The following is a 20,179-nucleotide window of genomic DNA, read 5'->3' as shown; positions in this document are numbered from 1 at the left end:
GTGGCGCGCCGGGAGGCGGAGCCGGTGGGCGGCTGAGTTGGTCTCTGCCGCGTGGGGTGGCGGCATGGAAGGGGAAGCCGGCCCTGGGGGCGCGCGCCGGGCGCTGGGCCGCCTGGTGGAGGCGGTGCTGGCAAACCGAGGCAAGGCCAACGCCGTGTTCGACATCCTGGCCGTGCTGCAGGTGGGGGCCCGTGGGGAGCGGCGGGGGTCGCGGCCGGGTCCCGGGGTTGGAGACCAGAATGGGGGCCTTCTCGGGCTCTGACGAGGTGGGGCTTGGGTTCGGAATGCGGCAGCTAATTGCAAAGCGGGGTTCAGGACTTTTCTGGGGGTATTCTCCAGTCTCGCAGGGTTCCCAGGTTGGAGGGTCGGGTGCGGGGTTTGGCAGAGGTGGGATGGGAGGGTCACGCGGGCTCAGGGGTGGGGTGGGGTGGGGCTGGGGTCCTGGTCGGGAAAGGGGGCAGGGGCCACAGCTTCAGGCGGGGCACCCCGCGACCGGCATCTCCCCGCAGTCTGAGGACCAGGAGGAGGTCCACGAAGCGGTGCGTGCATGCAGCCGACTTTTCGGGGCCCTGCTGGCCCGCGGAGAGCTGTTTGTGGGCCAGCTGCCCTCTGAGGAGATGGTCATGGCAGGTCAGTGTCCAGGAGGGCCTGGTTTCTGACAAGGTTAGAGGGGGATCTTGCTAACATTGGATGAGCCCCCCCCCCCGCCCCAGAACTCCATCATAGGCCATGCGGGTTGGTGGGATCGGGAGATTGTGTTTGGGGCAAGGGGTGGGTAATAGGGACGTTGAAGCCAGGTGTAAGTAAAGGTTGGGTGGGGTGGAACTGTTGGTCCTGTTTTGCACCTCTTGTGGGATTTGATGATGCGTATAGTTGGCTGTTAATTCCATGGAGGCTTAGAGTTCTGTGGCTCAGGCCTTGGCGCGTCTGGGTCTTGGGGTGAAAGGAGAGAGGATCCTGCCTGGGGGAACGTGCTGGTCCTGCCCCAGGTCTGGAACCACAGTGACTCGTTTTTCACTCATTCCTCGGCTGGGCTGAGTAGAGGGCAGGGGGAGGGTGGGGCTGGGTCCCGTCTGGCGTGTGCGGGCGTCGGTGTGGGCTGACCGCCCTGCCCCACCTGCAGGGTCCCGGGGGGCCACTCGCAAGTACAGGGTGTGGATGCGGCACCGGTACCACAGCTGCTGCAACCGCTTGGGGGAGCTCTTGGCTCGCTCCTCCTTTCGGATCAAGGTGAGTCTGGGCCGCTAGCCTTGCTTGCCCGCGCAGGGGTCTGCGAGGGGTCTGGGGCCGTGGCTGCAGGTGCCGGTCCAGGTGAGGGTGCTGTCTCCTTCTGTGGCTGGTTCCTCTGGGTGTGGCTGCGTCCGTCCTGTCTCCTGATTCTCACAGGAGCTTTATCTTGCGGGTGTTCAGGCCTGAGGGCCGGGGGAGCTCTGTGGGCCTGTCTGCAGGGGTGACGTGTGGCGGGCGCCTCGCGGTCCCTTTGCCACCCCTCCTAGGAGCTGGCCCTCAGCACCCTCATGAAGTTCGTGCAGCTGGAGGGCGAACACCCCCTGGAGAAGCCCAAGTGGGAAGGCAACTATCTGTTCCCCTACCAGCTCTTCAAGGTGAGGCCCAGGCTGCCCGCTTGCAGGTCTCCCCGGCTGCCTGTGGGTTGTGGGGTTTGGGGGGCCGCTGGAAGCCCTCCCCAGACTCTGCTATGTGAGCTCCACACCTGGGCCGCCTGTCCTGGGGGTCAGAGAGGTGCTCACCACCTTGTTCCCCCTCCCCTGCAGTCGGTGGTAGGAGGCCTGCTCTCTCCAGAAGAGGACCGCTCCCTGTTGCTCTGTCAGTTCCGGGAGTACCTGGAACACGACGACATCCGCTACCACACGATGCAGGCCGCGGCGGACGCTGTGGCCCGGGCCACTGATGGGCGCCCTGAGGTGAGCCGCCTGGGTCCGGGGAGGATGGGGCCAGGGGGGTGACGGGCACGCGGCGTCCAGGTGCTCAGGCCAGGTCTGCGGCAGGTGCCCCTCGCTTTTTGGAACAACGCCTTCACGCTGCTGTCCTCCGTGAGCCTGCCCCGCCAGGAGAGCGCCCCCGCCAGCTTCTACGTGAAGCACGCGGGTAAGCGCCGGGGCTGGGAGGGCGGGAGGGCAGGGCCCCGGCCTTCTCCCATGTCGGGTGATCCCTCGCTTTATCTGCAGAGCTCTCGGACAAGTGGAAGGTCGTTCATCTGAGGGTGAGACGCTCTGGGTGGGTGTGGTTTCCCTGGGAATCCCCCGGTCCTGGGCTAGCGCCCCCTTCCTGGCCTTGTCAGCCACCGGGGTCACAGGAGGCCCCGAGGGCCCAGGCACGGTTCCTGGAGGTCAGAGGCGGCCTGCCCAGACCTCTCTGGGGCTGAGTGTCACTGCCAGGGCGGCTGTGAACACAGGGCCTGTGGCCGAGAGGGAGGTGTTCTCTCGCTGGGGTTTCTTAGTTCCTGGCTCCGTAGCGGAGGCAGGAGGAGAGTGGGCACGACTGGGAGCGTGGGCACGCCCACCCTGCCGCCTCCCCGCAGGAGCACAGGAAGGCCTTCCAGCAGATGTGGCTCGGCTTCCTCAAGCACCAGGTAGGGGTGGGGGAGGGACCCCGGGGCTGGGCTCCAGCAGGCGGGGCGGGCCGCACCGACCTGACTGCTGCTTCCGGCAGCTGCCTCTCCGCATCTGCAAGAAGGTGCTGGTGATCATGCATGACTCCATCCTGCCTCACCTGGCGCAGCCCAGCCTCATGATCGACTTCCTCGCCCGCGCCTGTGACGTCGGTGAGCAGGGAGCGCCTGGTGGGCCCCGGAGCCGGGAGCAGCGGGACCAGGGCGGCGGCGGTGGGGGGGGGGGCTCTGCAGCCCCGGGCCAGGCAGCCGGCGGGGGTGTGCCGTCAGGTTGGGCTCCACGGCTGCGCGTCTGTCTGCAGGTGGAGCTGTCAGCCTCCTGGCTTTGAACGGACTTTTCATCCTGATTCATAAGCACAACCTGTGAGTGTCCGCCTCGGGGTCTGAGGGCTTTTCAGCTCTGCCCGTTCATCCGTGACGTTCATCCGTGACCCCGACCGGGATTCCTGATCTGTTCTGTTTGTGGCTCTGCCCCGACATGTGCTCCGTCACCCACCTCCCCCGCCAGGGAGTACCCTGACTTCTACCGGAAGCTGTATGGCTTGCTCGACCCGTCTGTCTTCCACGTCAAGTACCGGGCGCGCTTCTTCCACCTGGCTGACCTCTTCCTGTCGTCCTCGTGAGTGGGGGCGGGGCTGGGGACACCTGGCCTGGCTCAGAGCCGCAGTGCTGCCTGGGCCCCGCCCATCCCTGTGGGGCTGCGGGCCCGCAGGCCAGGAGGGGAGCTGGGGGCTGGCACGGAGGGGTGGAGTCTTACGCCTCCCCCCCCCCCGCCCCCCCAGGCATCTGCCTGCCTACCTGGTGGCTGCCTTCACCAAGCGCCTGGCCCGCCTGGCCCTGACAGCGCCCCCCGAGGCTCTACTCACGGTCCTGCCCTTTATCTGCAACCTGCTGCGCAGACACCCAGCCTGCCGCGTCCTCGTGCACCGCCCCAGGGGCCCTGGTGAGTGTGGCCGGAGCCCCTGGGAGGCCTGGCCAAGAGGCCAGCACGTGGGTGCAGGTGGCAGACTGGAGCCTGGGTCTCGTTCCTAGAGCTGGACGCCGACCCCTATGACCCCCGAGAGGAGGACCCTGCCCGGAGCCGAGCCCTGGAGAGCTCCCTGTGGGAGCTGCAGGTGAGGGCGCCCTGCCTGCCGGTCAGTCCCTGGGCTTCCTGGAGCCGCCCCACCTGGGCGCTCCCCCTCGGCCTCCCACCCAGCCCCACCTGCACGCCCCTGCCAGCATCTCTTCCAGGTCCCCAAGGATCCCACCTTGCCTTGTCACTTCGCTCACCCAGGGGAGCCTTTGCCTCCGTCTGTCCTGTCCCTGGCCTGCGGAGGTGGTGGGATGGTCCCCTGCTCAGTGCGTCCTGTGCCCCTTGCTTTGCCCACGGGGGGCGGTGACATCCCACGTGCCTCTCCAGGCCCTCCAGCAGCATTACCACCCCGAGGCGTCCAAGGCCGCCAGCGCCATTAGCCAGGCGCTGTCCGAAGCCGAGGTCAGCATCGCGCCGCTTCTGGAGCTCACCGCCTTCCAGGTGAGGCTGTGAGGCGGGCCGGGCGCTGGGCAGTGAGGGCCGTGCAGCGCGGGGCGCCTGACCGGCCGCCTGTCCCCGCCCCGCAGATATTCGAGCAGGACCTGCAGAAAAAAGGGCCCGAGCCAGTGCCATTGGAGTTCATCCCGGCCCAGGGCCTGCTGGGCCGGCGGGGCGACCTCTGTGCCCAGCACTTCACGCTGAGCTGACCCTGCGCGCCCCGCTGCCCCCGACAGATGGTCTTGTGGGAAAGCTGCTGGGGGGTGCTGGTGGGCGGGGGTCTCGGGAGGTGCAGGTCCTTCACCTGTGCCCCTGGGCCTGGGGTCAGAGTGCCGTCCACCTGCCGCCCCTCCACCCGCCTACCCTGCTGGCCTCACCGGAGGGTGCTGCTCGGGGCCCTCCCTTCCCTGCGGCCTGGTGGGGAGGGGCGAGGTGGGGTATGGGGGGCGCTGCAGGGCAGCCCCTGCTTCCGGGGCCTCAAGTTACAAGCGCGCCGGGTCGTGGCTTTTGTCGGCCCCCGCGATTCCCCCCCAAGACGCGCCAGGCTCTCTGCATCGCTGTGCTTCCTGACACGGGGCGGCCGTGAGAGCCTGTCTGCTGCAGTTAGACTGTGACGTGGGAGTGACGGGGTGGCTCTGTGCCCCGGTCAGTCTCGACGGGGAGCACAGAGAGGGGCACGAGCTCTCTGTGCCTGGCCAGGCCCTACTGAGGTCACCTTTGTCCCCAGAAGCACAGTGAGTCCGGGGGTGAGCGTCTGCCCCATCGAGGGGTTACAGGCGGGGCTGGTTCATTCCTCCATCCCCTGAGCGGAGTGGGCCAGCAGCCCGGTTGTTTCCACGGTTATCTTTTAGAGGTTTCTCTTCTGCCAAAGGTGGCGGGTTTTCCGGCTCTGGTAGTGACCCTGTTTCCTTTAAAAAACCCACTTGGTCCGGCACATGCCTGGAGCCGGCCCACGGTTGGCAGGGGCTGGTGGGGGCACGGGGTGGGGCAGCCCACAGGGAGATAAGACACCTCGCTGCCCTCCGCCTCCTGTGCCCCACTCCTGGCCCCGCCCTGCCCCTCCCCCCGGGGAGCAGGGTGGGAGCTCGTGGTGGGCACCCTGGAGTCACAGCAGGGAAGGGTTCCGCCAGTCTGGTGTCCAGGTACCCCCCACCGGCCCGGGGTCCCAGTGCACCCTGCTGGTAGCAGCACACCACGTGGCCCCGGTGCCCTTCACCCGTCTTCCCACGTCTGTTACTGAGCTGGAAACCGCCTTGTCCCTGGGGCGCAGGGCTTGCCTGGAGCGGGGGGCGGGGGTGGGCGGTCTTGAGAGAGCCTGGCACCAGGAGTGTCCAGTGGGCCAGAGGCCGCCGTGCCTTGTGTGGGGATGCCAGGGGGCAGTGCTGGACGGCCTGAGGCCTCCCGCTTTTCTTGAAAAATGCCACTGTGTAAAAAAATTTACAAACTACAAAACACTTGAACGGTCTCTCTTGGTCTTGTCTGCATTCGGCGTCCTGCGCTCCCGTAGGTCCTGGCTGTGGCCCGTAGCCGCGCTGGTGCCCGGGCAGCTGCACTCTGCCGTGTTTGCCCTCCGGCAGGTCCCCATTTCCTGTCCTCTGGCCCTGGTTGTCCGTGGGGGAAGAGGGGTGAGAGTGCCCCTCCCAGCAGCTGTGAGGTTGGCTGGGAGGCCGCGTGGTAGGTTGGAGGTAAGAACTGAACGGGGGGACTGGGGCCACCGCTGGGGCTCTGCCTGTCCTTCAGGAGCCTGAGGGGTGGCCGGGACAGCCTCCGGGGCACATGGGGCTGACTGCAGGGCTCCTGGCTCCAGGGGAGGTACAAGCTCAGACTTTCAAGGGCTTTGGAACCACCTGGGATCAAGGAAGATGTCTACGTGGGCGGGCGGAGGGAGGGAAGGGCCTCGGGCAGGTGTACCTGAGGGCGGAGGACATAGGGGCTCCCTGGTCTGTACCAGGAGACCATCCTGAGCCGCTTGTGAGCAACCCACCTCTGAGCCCAGAGACAAGAATGCAGGCGCTTAGAAAGAGTAAACGTTTGTATGTTTAAAAAGAAGAAAAGACAGGCACCAGCGAACCCGCGACTGGCAGCCTCAGCCCGCCAGCGGCTCCGTGGGAGGAGGACGAAGGGGAAGCCCGCTGCCTTTCCTTAACTACAGCCCCGCCCCGGGTTGTCTGGCCTTTGTAAGTTACAAAGCGCATGCGCCTAACTAGGAGCTCAAGTGAAAGGGCAGCGTGTGGGGAGATGAGGAAGCCTGCTCGCTCCCCAGCCCCGTAACCCACCCTCTCCTCTGCTGCCACTTCACCGCACAGACCCTCACGCTTCCCGCGCCGGGGGAGAGGCCAGGTGCACCTGCCCAAAGCCTCCCTCCACCTGCCCACGCAGACGTTTTGTTTGTGGCGCTGGGGACGCTGTTGTTTCCTAGGTCCAGTTTTTACAAATTGCTTAAAAAAAGATTTCAGACACAATGAATACCTTTTTAGCTTAAGTATGCCCCGTTTGATATTTGAGATGCACTAAATTTTAAAAGTTAAAGTGAAATCCACAAAACATCAAACTAACCACTGTAAAATGCGTGATTCAGGGGCTGCCCTGGTGGCGCAGTGGTTAAGAATCCACCTGCCAACGCAGGGGACACGGGTTCGAGCCCTGGTCTGGGAAGGTCCCACATGCCGCAGAGCAACTAAGCCCGTGCGCCACAACTACTGAGCCTGTGCTCTAGAGCCCGCGATCCACAGCTACTGAGCCCGTGCACCACAACTACTGAGGCTGCGCTCCAGAGCCCGTGAGCCACAACTACCGAAGCCCGTGTGCCTAGAGCCTGCGCTCTGCAACAAGAGAAGCCACTGCAATGAAGACCAGTGCAGCCAAAAATAGATAAAATAAATTTATAAAAATGCATGAGTCAGTGGCATTTGTGCATCCATGACATGTGACCATTGCCTGTATATAGTTCTAGAACTTTCTGTCGCCCGTGAATGGTGTGTATCCTGACCTCTCCTGTTTCAAGAGGAGGCCCATGTCCATGGGAAGGTGTCTGGAGGCCGGAAGTCCCCACAGGCATGCTCGGGGCCCCATGGAGTGGGCTCTGTCGTCTTCTCCCTCCAAGGCCGGGTGGCCACCTGGAGCTGGGTCAGCCCCAGCCCTCCAGCAGGAATCGGAAACCTGAGTGGACGCGCAGAGCCAGGACCCTCGGGCGGCAGCACCTGGACTGGGGTCTATAGGAGGGAGGTCCACGCATTCTGGGCTGCCAGCCTGCCATGCCCGCCCGCGGGAGTCTGGCGTCTGGTGGGGGATTTAACTTGGTTGAAATTGAGGGCTGGCCTTTGTCCGGCTCCAGGAGGGACCCGAGGCCCCGGGCGTCCTGATGGGAGCGCCGTCTGCGGGGCCGCGGCCCGTCAGAGTCCCCGATGGGGGTCACGGCGGGGCTTTGGGCTGAGTGGCATCCGCTCCCCCTCCGGGGGGCTGGACACTGGGGGCAGCCACGTGGGTCCCACAGCCCCGGTAAAATCGGAACGCCGAGGCGGGGAGCCCCCGGCTGGCAGCACCCCGTGCGTGTGCTGTCACACGTCAGGGCCCACGGGGAAGACACCGGACGCTCGTGGTCGGGGATCTCCGGGGTCTGTCCTGCGCCCTTTCCTTGGCCGGGGTACTTCACACCCCCTCCCTGCAGTGAACCAGGACCGTGAGCACAGAGCCCTGAGGGGGCTTGGGTAGTCCTCCCGGGGGGTTGTCCAACCCGAGGGGATCTCAGGGGCCTTGGACTCGTCGTCGGTGTCAGGGTGGGGATGGTCTTGAGTGCCTGATGTTGGAGGGCCCCTGAGAAAGAGAGTCCCTGCACCTGCCACCCCACCAAGCAGTAAGGGGGTTGATACCCCGCTATGAGGAGGGTCCGGGGCAGGCCGGGAGGCACCTCCAGAGTAGAAAGGTTGGCGGACGGTCTTGGACGGGGCGTCCAGGATCGCCAGGGGCAGCAGGGCAGGCGGGAGCCTCACGGAGGGGAAGAGGGTCTCTCGGGGTGCCAGTGAGGACAGGTAGTACCTCGCGTGCCAGGGGGCCGCCGAGTCCTTCCCAAGTGCCTTGAGTCCAGGCTCCTCGCAGGGAGCCCCGCCGTGGGTGTGCCTGCCCAGACGGCCCGGGCCCTGCCTCCCCGCCTCATTGGCGCAGCGTGACGGTGGTTTCCCTGCTGCCCATGTCAGGGCAGCCTGCCCTCCTCCTGACTCAAACGCTGCTTCTCTGTTCCCGGCACATACACCTGTCCCGACCCCACCGGGGAAAGGGGGGACCCTGACCAGCAGAGACCTCATTTCTGCCGCATCCGGAGCCGGAGCTTGAAGTAGAGTTTCAATCCCGCGGCAGAAACAGGGACGCGCTGTTTCCCGCACGACCCGTGGTCCTGCCTCTCGAGTTACTGAGACCCGGTGAGCCAGGGACATGGGGGACCCCTTCCTGCATCTGCGGCGGGCCCCCGCTGACTACCCCGCTGCACGATGCCACGGCTCCAGGGCTGTCGGGTCCAGGGTTTCAGAAAAGCTTGGAGGGAGGGCGGGGGTGGCCCGATGTTGGGGGGGTGCTGCCTGCTGTGTGCCCGGGGCGCCGTCCCCTGGTCCTGCTGCACAAACAGGCCAGCCCTGTCTGTCCCTCTGTCCCTCTGTCTCCCTGTCTGTCTCTCTGTCTCCCTCCAGGAGACGAATGGGGCTGTTGGACGATTAAGTCACAGTCACACGCGTAATGAGGAACGTATCACGAGACGCGGAGAACACTCTCCAGCAATAGGAGTGCTCAAGCTAACGGGCATGTAGCAAGCAAGCTGCAGAGAGCCGGATGTCCGAGGGGTGCCTCCTGAAACAGCCAGGGCGTAGACCTGGGAATGTGCGCCCCACCAGGGCTTTCCCGCTGGGCTGGGGGCACGGGGTGGGGGGCAGCAGCTGGCCCCTAGCACTGAGCCGCCCTCCTCCGTGGGGCATCCTCCGTTAATGGAAGCCTCCCGGGGCCCCACCCCTGCTCCCAGCTGATCACGGCCTGGTGAGGTCACGGCCTCAGTGCCCACCGGCTGGTGCCCCGCTCTGTGCTCGGGAAAGTTGCCCAGCCCCTCCAGGCCTCGGTCCTCGCATCCACAAAGTGGGCGGTTCCAGGGGCTGTGGCTGCGTAGGAAATCAGTCCAAAACTTAGAGGCATGAAACCACTACAACATCGATTTCGCTCATGAGTCTGCAGCCTGCACAGGGCTTGCGGGGGGACAGCTGGTCTCTGCTCTCCTCGGCAGGAGCTGGGGCGGCTGGGACGTCGGGGCTGAGCTCCCTGAGGTCTGGGCTGTTCTAGGTCAGAGCCGGAGCCATTGAGGTCGTTGAGTACGGCGTGTCGAGGTCAGAGGAGGCCTGGACCACTGGCATTGCTTGAGGCTTAAAGGCCTGCCGAGACACCTGTGCTAAAATGGGGCAGTTCATTTGTGCTCATTATAAAGACCTCGGTTACTATAGAGATGGGCGTCGGTGGGAAGGGAAAGCGCACGTGGAGGACCTGTGAGGCTCTGCAGTGATCAAGGAGATTCCCGGGAGACTGCTCTGGGAGATGGGCACTGCCTGGGGGGCCAGCCACGAGGCTCTGGAAAGCCCAGAGGGTGGCCAGGGGCAGCAGCTCGCCTCTGCTGTAGAAAGCCGCCGGGACAGCGCGGGCGTGAACGCTGTGTGCCTATAACACTCTCTACAAAGTCGGGGTCAGATCCGGCCTGCGGGCCACAGCTTGCCCACCCCTGGTCTAGCGACCTTCCTGGTCTGTCTGTCTGTCTCTGGGTCTTCTTTGGTGGACATGGCCAAGAGCTATGCAAACAGTTCTTGTCCACGGAATGAACTTGGTCTGTAGGAGGGACGGTGGTGTCCCCCCCGCAGGTGGAAGGGGGCAGCTTTGCATCAGTTTGGGGGATTCACTTCAGTTCTCCCGGTAGGCCTGCTCTCGGGTCCCCCCCGGGAACAGTTTGAAGTTTTACCAGTCGTTAACGGTTAAATGGATTCTGATACGCGTCCATTTGTATCTGTAGGTGAGTTATGCTTTTTCCCTTTTACAGAAACTGACCATTAATAGTCCCCGGGATTGGGCTTCCCTGGTGGCGCAGTGGTTAAGAATCCACTTGCCAGCGCAGGGGACACAGGTTCGAGCCGTGGTCCGGGAAGATCCCACATGCCACGGAGCAACTAAGCCCGTGCACCACAACTACTGAGCCTGTGCTCTAGAGCCCGTGAGCCACAACTACCAAGCCCACATGCCACAACTACTGAGCCCGCGCGCCTAGAGCCCGTGCTCCGCAACAAGAGAAGCCACCGCAATGAGAAGCCCGCGCACTGCAACAAAGAGGAGCCCCCGCTCGTCGCAACTAGAGGAAGCCCGCGCGCAGCAGCGAAGACCCGATGCAGCCATAAATAAATAAATAAATAAATTTAAATCTATTTAAAAAACAGTCCCCGGGACCCCAGTCCCAGACACAACCGTGGTTGCCAGCTTGGTGCATATCTGCCCTCTCCCCAGCATCCCTTTAATGAAAAATCCCAGCATCACATCACAGGGCTCGTGTGCCCCAGCCACCCGTCTGCCTCGGAAACATGACGACACAGTGTGTGCATGTGGCATTCTCGCTGACTGGCCGCCCCGCATGTCCCCTGAGCTGTGATGTATTGAATTGTCATCGAATGTCTGTCATTGAAGTATTGACTCCCCCTTTCTTTTTTTTTTTTTTTTTCGGTACGCAGGCCTCTCACTGCTGTAGCCTCTCCGGTTGCGGAGCACAGGCTCCGGACGCGCAGGCTCAGTGGCCATGGCTCACGGGCCCAGCCGCTCCGCAGCATGTGGGATCTTCCTGGACCGGGGCACGAACCCGTGTCCCCTGCATCGGCAGGCGGACTCTCAACCACTGCGCCACCAGGGAAGCCCCCCCCCCTTTCTTTTTTGACCCGTGAGGAAGTTGTTTGAATTTCCGAGAGGCCGTTACTAATTTCTAGGGTTACTGGACACAACAGATTCCTGGGAAGTGGATTAAATATTAAACGTGTGGTCAGGTGTTCTCCCGGGAGAATGTGACAGTGTCTGTGCTGTGACACCTTCTGTATCCCTCCGTCTGCATCCTCGCCACCCCAGAAGCTGCAGAGGCTGCCGCTGAACCAGTCTCAGTTGGGGGGCAGAGGGGAGGATTGGTCCCGAGTGGCAGGGCCTCTCCTTGGCGCCCACCCCCATTTAGCGGAGGCAGACAGGTGAGCATTTGCCTGGAAATCTGAGTCTCTTGCCAGAAGAAGGAGCCCCTGGCCCTGCTCCCCGCGCTGTGGCCCGCTCTCTGCCTGGCCTGTCTCTCGGGCAAAGCACTTCAGCGCTGCTCCCCTCCCCGCATCGTGCCGGCTGGGATCTGGAGGCCCGTCGCCAGCGGTGAGCGGGGCCTCCAGGAGAGCCTCCCCAAGCAGGGTGCAGCCCTGACAGTCTCTGGGACGACGTGCGCATTCCCCCGCAGGCCTCCTATCCCTCCCCTTACTGTTCCTGTGAAACAAGCCGCCCCAAACTCGGTGGCAAGAAACAGCATTTTACTATGTTCCCAAGTTCTTTGGGGCAGGAATTCAGAGGCAGGGCCCCCTGGGATGGCTCACGTCGCTCCACAGTGTCTGGGGCCCCAGCGGGCCGGTGGGGGCCTGGCGGAGATTCGAGGGCAGGGCTGGGTCCTTTGGAGGCAGCTGGACTCCCAGGGCTGGTTCTGTGGCTCTGGGGGCCTCGGGCCTGTGGATTCCACGGAGCGGCCAGGGCTCTGAGAGCAGGTGGACGCTGCGTGGCCTTTAATGACCCTGCTTCAGGAGTCACCCAGGGCCACCGGCTGTGCTCCCAGCCTCGAGGGAGGGAACACGGACCTCACCTCTGAACTGGAAGTCTGTCAAACCGCGGAGCCTCCGCTGGCCCCGGGCTGGCGGGAGGGAAGGTCCTTCCTCCTCAGGCATGGGGAGGAGGTTGTGCATGGAGGGAGACGCTGACCCGGCTCTACCACTGTGGGCAAGTGACGTGGCCTGGCTAGGCCTCAGGGTCCCCACCTGTAAAGTGGTAACGAGAACAGCACACGTCCCGTGGGGAATGACGAGGGGTACATGGAGAATTGGGGGAATTAGTGTCCTGGGGCCACGTAACAAACACCACAAACTCCAAGGCTTAAAACAAGAGTAATTGGGATTCCCTGGTGGTCCAGTGGTTAAGAATCCACCTTCCAAGGCAGGGGACGTGGGTTCAATCCCTAGTGAGGGAACCAAGTTGCCGCAGGACAGCTAAGCCCGCACGCTGCAGCTCTTGAGCCCATGCACTCTGGAGCACCACAACGAGAGAGAGCAGCCTGCGCACCGCCACTAAGATCCCGCTGCAGAGGCTTGTGGGAGGTGCCCCCTCCCTTTCTGACCCGCAAGAAGCCTTCCTGCGCATGTGCAGGCAGGGCAGTTTCCCTGACCCCAGGAGGGGTCGTCTTATCTTTATTCCAGCAGAGCTCAGCTTCTGCCACCAGCTTTGTCCTTGGAGCGTCTGGGTGAGAACAGAGCTTTGTGGTCCTCCACTGGGTGAACCCAGCTGTCCAGCGCGGGGCCCGTCCATCTCCTGTGTCGCCCTGAGGCTCTAGGGGAGGAGCCTCCCTGCTTCCCCTGCCTCCCCTGCCTCTGGTGCTGCCGGTGCTCCTGGTGTCCTGGGCTGGTAGCCGGCCTCTCCATCCTTGGCCAGCGCAAGGGCGGATGTGCTGCTTCACGAGGGTGACGGTGGGGCAGGATGCTGGGCCGCAGGGACACGCTTTCAGACATCTGGGCTTTGCGGCACTGGGTAAATTCTTACACGTCCAAGAAGCGATGAGGTTATGTGTTGGTTGTTGTTGAGGGATTGGGAGCTGGGGGCCTGCTGAGTGTTCCAGACAAAGGGATGGATGAGTGAAATGTGGTGGGCACAGTGGCGGGGACCAGACACGCATACAGCAACGTGGAAACATGGTGACAGGCAGGGTTTGATGAGAAAAAGGAGGGGAAACAGATTGCGATGTGGGAACACGGTACCACCGGTGTGACTGGAAAACACTCACAAAACAGCCCTACACGTTTTGCAAAAGGATGCGCGTCCATTTAAGGATAAACATCAGACCTGCTGGGGGGGCACCTGGAGAGGGGGCACCTGGAGGGGGGACACCTGGGGAGGGGCACCTGGAGGGGGGGCACCTGGAGGGGGGCACCTGGAGGGGGCACCTGGGGGGGGGCACCTGGAGAGGAGGCACCTGGGGAGGAGGTGGGGGGGGAGGTGCGGAAGAGTGAAGTCAACAGAAGTTGCCCAGACCGTGATGACGCGTCTCACAGTGAACGTCTGATAAACTCACCTTTACGCTCGTGGTAATGAGGTCCCAGTAACAAGAAGAGTGTCTTCCTGGGCTCGAGGCCACACCCGAGCTTCTCAGGGAGCGGGGACTGCTTCCCACCCCTGGTTCTCAAAGTGGGGTCCCTGGAGCCGCGCCAGCAGCACCTGGGAACTTGCTAGAAACGCCGATTACTAGTATTAGTATGAGTACTTTAAAGCACTTTTTACTGTGATAAGAACTCTGCATGTGAGAGCTATACTCTTCGCGTGTCTTTAGTGCTGAGAAGTCTGGTCAAGCAGCCTCTGCCCACTTTCCTGTTTAACGTTTGTTGGTTTGTAGACGTTCTTTACACACATTCTGGTTGTGGTTCTTCGTTATATGTATTAAAATATCTTTTGCCCTAAAAACCAAGAAAAGAAATGCAAATTCTGGCCTCGCGTGGCTTGGAAGCTCCAAGGGTGGGGTGGCCTCAGTCTCACACAGGCCCCCAGCACGAGCAGCAGTGGTTTAGAGGCGCCAACGTGCTGGGGGCCCCCCGCCCCGGGCTAGCAGGGGGCCTCTGGGCGCTGCCATGGGGCCTGTCTCGGGTGGCACCCGAAGTTGCGGTGCAGAGTCTGTTAAGAGGCATCGCTTTCCCTACTGGCTGCAGTGGGGCAGACGTAGACCTGCTCTTACTGTAAGAAGCACAGCGTTTCCTAAAGCCCTTACGCTTCCCTTGTGGGGTGGATCCGGAATTAAATGAGAGCGCGTCCTGAGGGGGCTGCGGATGGAGAGGACTGGACACGTCTGGCTGCAGGTGGGGGGCGGGCAGCGAGTGGTGAGGGTGGGGTCAGGGCCCCCGAGCCAGACCCGAGGCTTTCAGGTCTGCCTTTGGGGAGCAAGGTGGGCTCTCGGGTCTGGAGGGTCCTGCTACCCGTCTCCCCTGGCAGGGGCGTGGCTCTCCCAGAGGGTGTCGTCGCTCCCTCCCGCAGGCCTGAGCTTTCCTGGGACGAGTTGGGCCCTGCACGGAACTGCAGGTGGGCGCCAGTCAGGGACCCAGGATGGGTTGCCTGGACCCCTGCCCAGCAGGCGGCCCACCTGATGCACAGCTGCCCATGGGCCCAAAGGTGGCTTTTGAGGTCCCTTCAGCCCAGCAGAGACCCCTGGGCCCTCACTCAACTCATCCGTGATTTAAGAGATAATCGTTTCGGGACTTCTCTGGGGGTCCAGTGGTTAAGACTCTGCGCTCCCAATGCAGGGGGCCAGGGTTCTGTCCCCGGTCAGGGAACTAGATCCCACATGCATGCCGCAGCTAAAGGATCCTGCACGTGGCAACGCAGATCCTGCATGCCGCAAGTAAGACGCAGCGCGGCCAAATAAAACAAATAAATATTTTTTAAAAACACAAAGAAATAATCAGTTCTTGACATAGAATATTATCCTATTATAGAATAACTATAGAAATTATAATTATAACAAATTATAACTCAATTATTTTAAATGAGTAACATAGTTATTAATTATATTACTATATAATCATTAATTATAACTATATAATTAATAGATACTAATTATTAGTTATAAATTGTATAGTTTTAGTTGTAATCACTATGTAATTAATAATAAATCATTATTTAAATAATTTCTATTATTTATACTAACAATTAAATGAAATTATTAATATAATCACTATAGATATTAATTATAACCACAATTATAATTATGAGAAGCGGCAGAATATTATTTTCTTGTTATAGATAGAGCAGAAAAGCAAATCTAAGACGTGACTCTCTCCTTAAAGTCGCCTCTGGACTCCTCGTGGGTCGCACTTGCAGCCTGTGCCTCTCGCAGGGGCTGAGCCAGCCTGACCCCGGCTCTGGGCCTCCCCGTCCACAGGGAGCCTGCCAGCCCAGCTGGTGCAGAGGGCTCGCACAGGGCCCCTGTCCCCTGCCTTCAGGAGGCCCCTCCGCCGGCCTGGGGGTCCTGGCTTTGCCTGATGACCCGGGCGTCCCACCCAGGCTGAGAACAGACGCCTGTCCCCAGCAGACGTCCCCGGAGCTGTGAGGTTTATCCCCTCAGCACTTCTCATTTGTTTCTCCGTAACATTAATTTCTCGGTCCCCAGGAGCTCTCTCTCACCATCCGGGAGGGCCCCTCTGGGCAGAGTGTGTGTCGGACGAGGCGACCTCTGCAGCTTCTGCGTCGCCCCACTTCCCTCCTCGGGCCCGCCGGCTCAGGGTTGCCAGCGCCTCGAGCAGCCCTCTTGTCTCAGGGGCTGGGGCTGGGGGGCTCCGAGGAGAACACCACCATGTGTCTGGGCCTTCCCGCCCTCGGCCCCCTCTGCCCGCTTTCAGCAGGGAATCGGGTGTCCAAACGCTGATCAGGACGTGTCTCTTGTCGTCCTGGAAGTGTGGGCTCTAAGGAAGCTCAGCTTGACCACTGAGATGGCTGGTTTTAGGTGTCCCCTCAGCCGGGCCACAGGGACGCCCAGAGAGCTGGTAACATGCTACTTCTGGGAGGGCCTGTGAGGGTGTTCCCTTGAATCAGTGGATAAAGAGATCCACCTTCTCCAGTGGCGGGGGCGCATCATCCAGTCCACGGAAGGGCTGAGTAGAGCACAAAGGGAGAACAAGGGCTAATTTGCTTTTTCTGCATGAGCTGGGACAGCCATGTTCTCCCGCCCCCCGCCAGTGGCTCCGCCGACTTCAGTTCAGCCTCGGGACTTGGACTGAACGACACGTGCTTTCCTAGGCCTCCAGCTTGCAGGTCCTGGGACTCCTCAGCTTCCATTGTGCCAGTCCTTCATAAGTCTCTTCTATCTGCTTATCCATCTATCTATCATCTATTCATCTATCTATCTATCTATCATCTATCTACCTACCATCTATCTATCATCTATCTACCTACCATCTATCTATCATCTATCTATCTATCATCTATCTACCTACCATGTATCTATCATCTATCTATCATCTATCTACCTACCATCTATCATCTATCTATCATCTATCTACCTACCATCTATCTATCATCTATCTATCTATCTATCATCTATCTACCTACCATCTATCTATCATCTATCTATCTATCATCTATCTATCATCTATCTACCTACCATCTATCTATCATCTACCTATCTATCATCTATCTACCTACCATCTATCTATCATCTATCTATCTATCTATCTATCATCTATCTACCTACCATCTATCATCTATCTATCTATCATCTATCTACCTACCATCTATCTATCATCTATCTATCTATCATCTATCTATCATCTATCTATCATCTATCTATCTATCATCTATCTACCTACCATCTATCTATCATCTATCTATCTATCTATCATCTATCTATCTATCTATCATCTATCTACCTACCATCTATCTATCATCTATCTATCTATCATCTATCTATCTATCATCTATCTACCTACCATCTATCTATCTATCATCTATCTACCTATCATCTATCATCTATCTATCATCTATCTATCTATCTATCATCTATCTATCTATCTATCTATCATCTATCTATCTATCTATCTATCATCTATCTATCTATCATCTATCTACCTACCATCTATCTATCATCTATCTATCATCTATCTACCTACCATCTATCTATCATCTATCTATCATCTATCTACCTACCATCTATCTATCATCTATCTATCATCTATCTACCTACCATCTATCTATCATCTATCTATCTATCATCTATCTACCTACCATCTATCTATCTATCTATCATCTATCTACCTACCATCTATCTATCTATCTATCATCTATCTATCTATCATCTATCTACCTACCATCTATCATCTATCTATCTATCTATCATCTGTCTACCTACCATCTATCTATTATCTATCTAATCTGTCTATCTCCCCATTTATCATCTGTCTATCCTCCACCCATCCATCCATCCATCCATCGTATTGGTTCGACTTCTCTGGAGAGCCCTGACTATTACAACCGCTTGTTGGCAGCGTGACTTCAGGCAATTTACCGAGCCTCTGTCTACTGCACTTTCCCTGTCTGCAAGATGGGAGTTAATATGGCATCTCCCTCACAGGCTCTTTGTGAAGATGAAAGAACCAAGGTATGAAAGTGCTGTGCACAGTGAGAGCTCCCAGGTGCCCCCTGTGAGCACTGCCGTCGCTATCTGCTCTCCGTTCCCACACGTGTGCAAGTTTCCATCCTCCACGGAGGCATCTAAGAGACGTGACTCCATCCTCCTTGAACCTACATCCTATTGCCAGCTTTCATCTCGTCAGAGGTTGTCCAGGTGGGGACCCTGGGCCCATAGTACCAGCGTCCACTGAGAACTTGTCAGAAGGCAAATTCCCAGGGCCAGGGTTCTGCTGAGTCAGAGGCTCTGGGAGTGGCCTCACGTCTGCTTTCAGGAGCCCGCCAGGGGTCTGGGGCTTGATCGAGCATCAGGCCTCATGTGAGAGTGCACCTTCAGCTCGGGGTGTCAGGACTGGAGAACGCCAGGGGACAAATGACATCGCTGGCCCCTCGTGGGAAGACTGTCCCTTCCACGACACTGACCAGGAGGCTGGCCAGCAGAAAATGGTCAGAAGAGAGAGCAGGACATCGTGGGGCCAGGTCCCAAGGGGAGCCTGCGTGTGTCCAAGCTGTCCCTGCGCCCCTGATTCTCTCAGCGTCTGTAGGGTTGGTAGTGGTGTCTTGGCTGCATTCCTGATTCTGGTGATTGTCTTCCACCTTTTCTTTCCGTCATTCTCACTAGAGGTTTGTCCACTTCACTGATCTCTTCCCGGAACCAGCACTGTGATGGTCTGTCCTGATCTCTTCCCGGAACCAGCACCGTGACGGTCTGTCCTGATCTCTTCCGGGAACCAGCACCGTGACGGTCTGTCCTGATCTCTTCCCGGAACCAGCACCTTGACGTCCCGTCTTCCTTTTTCGGGGTCACTGACTTCTGCTGTTTATTCTCTCTGCTGCCGGCTTGCTTCTTGGGCTGGAAGCCTGGATGATGGGTCTGATACGTTTCTCTTTCCTGTGAGCGTTGGGGGCTGCACGTCCCAAATGCCCCCCACATTTGATGTTTCGTTTCCGTCTCCATCGGGGGGATCCCACTTCCCGCTGGCCTCGGTGCAGAGGGCCCTGGCAGGAGCAGGTGGGGGCAGAGGGCCTGGCTCCCCACGTGGCCTCCGCTGACCCTACGGTCGGGCCCTGGCCAGCGTGCGAGGGCGTGAGGCCCAGACCTTGCACGGCATTTGGGTAGAGGAGAGCAGTCGGGTTGGGGAGTCTTCTGTCCTGCTAGCTGCCCCTTTCCTGGTCCTTTGGCAAAGAGCAGGCTTTGTTGCTGGGGGCATCGTGGTTTCTGAGTCGCTGACTTCTGAGGCTCCCAGTCAGTGTGGGTTGACGCGGCAAGAAGAAAGACACTCCTGTCACCGAGCAGGACCCTGTGAGGCCTTCCCAGAATAGACCCTACCTGCGTCCTCCGCCTGCCCGCGGTCTGTAGAAAAGACTTTAGTCAAAGAACAAATTTAATCAGAGAAGTGAGAAAATGCAGAAAGAAAGGAAAACAGTCAAGTGAGACAAAATAATAATATTTTCAGCCATTAAACAAAGCCAAGGACCTTTAGTTCCTCCTCAAGGGCTGCAGATACTATGCTGAGCCGTGTCCTTGAGCTGCTCTGCAGATACTGAGACCCCCGCCAGGTGGGAGAAGTTAACTGTCTGCTGCCCACAAGCACGCAGACCCCAGACAGGCTGGAACCTGAAGGTCAATGGTGCCGACCCCCGATTACCTCACCACCAGCCAATCAGAAGAAGGTCCATGGGCTGACCACGCCCTCCTCTTTGAACCATTGCTATAAAACTCCTCATGACCCCCTCCAGGTCGGGACACACAGTCTCTAGGGCAGGAGCCCGCCGTGGCCCCCTTTGCCTGGCAAAGCAATAAAGCTATTTCTTTTCTCCTTCACCCGGAACTCTGTCTCCGCCTTTCTATTCTGCACCGGTGCACGGACGCCGAATTTCAGCAGCGCTCCTCACCTGTGACTCCTCAGGCCCGAGGCCCGAAGCCAGCCTGCCCTTCTCTGCACCTGCCAGGGTCTCTCTCCGGAATGTCCTGAGTTTCTGGCTGCACTTGTGGGAGGAGGGGCGGACGAGGGGCCGCCAGGCCGCCGTGTGGTCCTGATGGTGGGCACGGGGCCTTCCCTCCTGCAGCCCCACAGCCCTGCCCAGAAAGAGGAGCGAGCCCGCCGCGAGGATGTTCCTGTTTCTGTGGGCACCCCGCACTGGACGCCCCATGAAGGTGGGGTCTGAGGTCAGAAAGGACAACTGGAGCCCACTCAACTGTAACCTGCAGGGAAAAAACAACACTGGCTTTGTTAGTCATCACTTGGAAGCTCGCGGCCAGGCTGAGCTGCGCCGAGATGAGTGATGTTTGCAGGGCGAGAACACGATTGCCCATCACCGAGTCGATCACCCCGTCCGTCTGCATTAGCCCAGATAAGCCATTTGATTTAATTTAAAATGTCTATCGGGTGCTTAAAAGAACAACAAGGAATAACAAACAAGGCATCTCCTCTTATTTATCCCTGAGCGGTTACCCCTGCGGCTTATCAAGGCTGTCAGTTTAATTGACTTTGGCCTGGGAAGCAGTTCTCATCAAGAAGAGGGAGCAGCGCTGCTGTACCAGGCCCTGCATGTCCCTGTCCGTCCACGTGGCTGTGGCTCTCCTG

At 59.6% G+C, this 20,179-nt stretch overlaps 1 protein-coding gene across 1 annotated transcript; it reads left to right on the top strand.

Moving 5' to 3' along the window:
• The first annotated feature begins 47 nt into the window (after positions 1 to 47).
• Positions 48 to 5,827, top strand: NOC4L (nucleolar complex associated 4 homolog). The gene is made up of 15 exons (XM_033836674.2): positions 48 to 181; positions 510 to 630; positions 1,124 to 1,230; positions 1,497 to 1,604; positions 1,773 to 1,922; positions 2,007 to 2,106; positions 2,187 to 2,221; positions 2,540 to 2,590; positions 2,671 to 2,782; positions 2,932 to 2,992; positions 3,138 to 3,248; positions 3,412 to 3,572; positions 3,662 to 3,744; positions 4,032 to 4,145; positions 4,232 to 5,827. The coding sequence occupies exons 1-15, from the start codon at positions 65 to 67 to the stop codon at positions 4,349 to 4,351; spliced, it is 1,551 nt and encodes a 516-aa protein (XP_033692565.1). The 5' UTR covers positions 48 to 64; the 3' UTR covers positions 4,352 to 5,827.
• The last annotated feature ends 14,352 nt before the right edge of the window (positions 5,828 to 20,179 follow it).

This window comes from Tursiops truncatus, chromosome 13 (genome assembly GCF_011762595.2).
Source record: "Tursiops truncatus isolate mTurTru1 chromosome 13, mTurTru1.mat.Y, whole genome shotgun sequence".
Lineage (NCBI taxonomy): Eukaryota > Metazoa > Chordata > Mammalia > Artiodactyla > Delphinidae > Tursiops > Tursiops truncatus.
The sequence above is the reverse complement of the archived record's forward strand: the minus strand, read 5'-3'. Positions and strand labels throughout refer to the sequence as shown.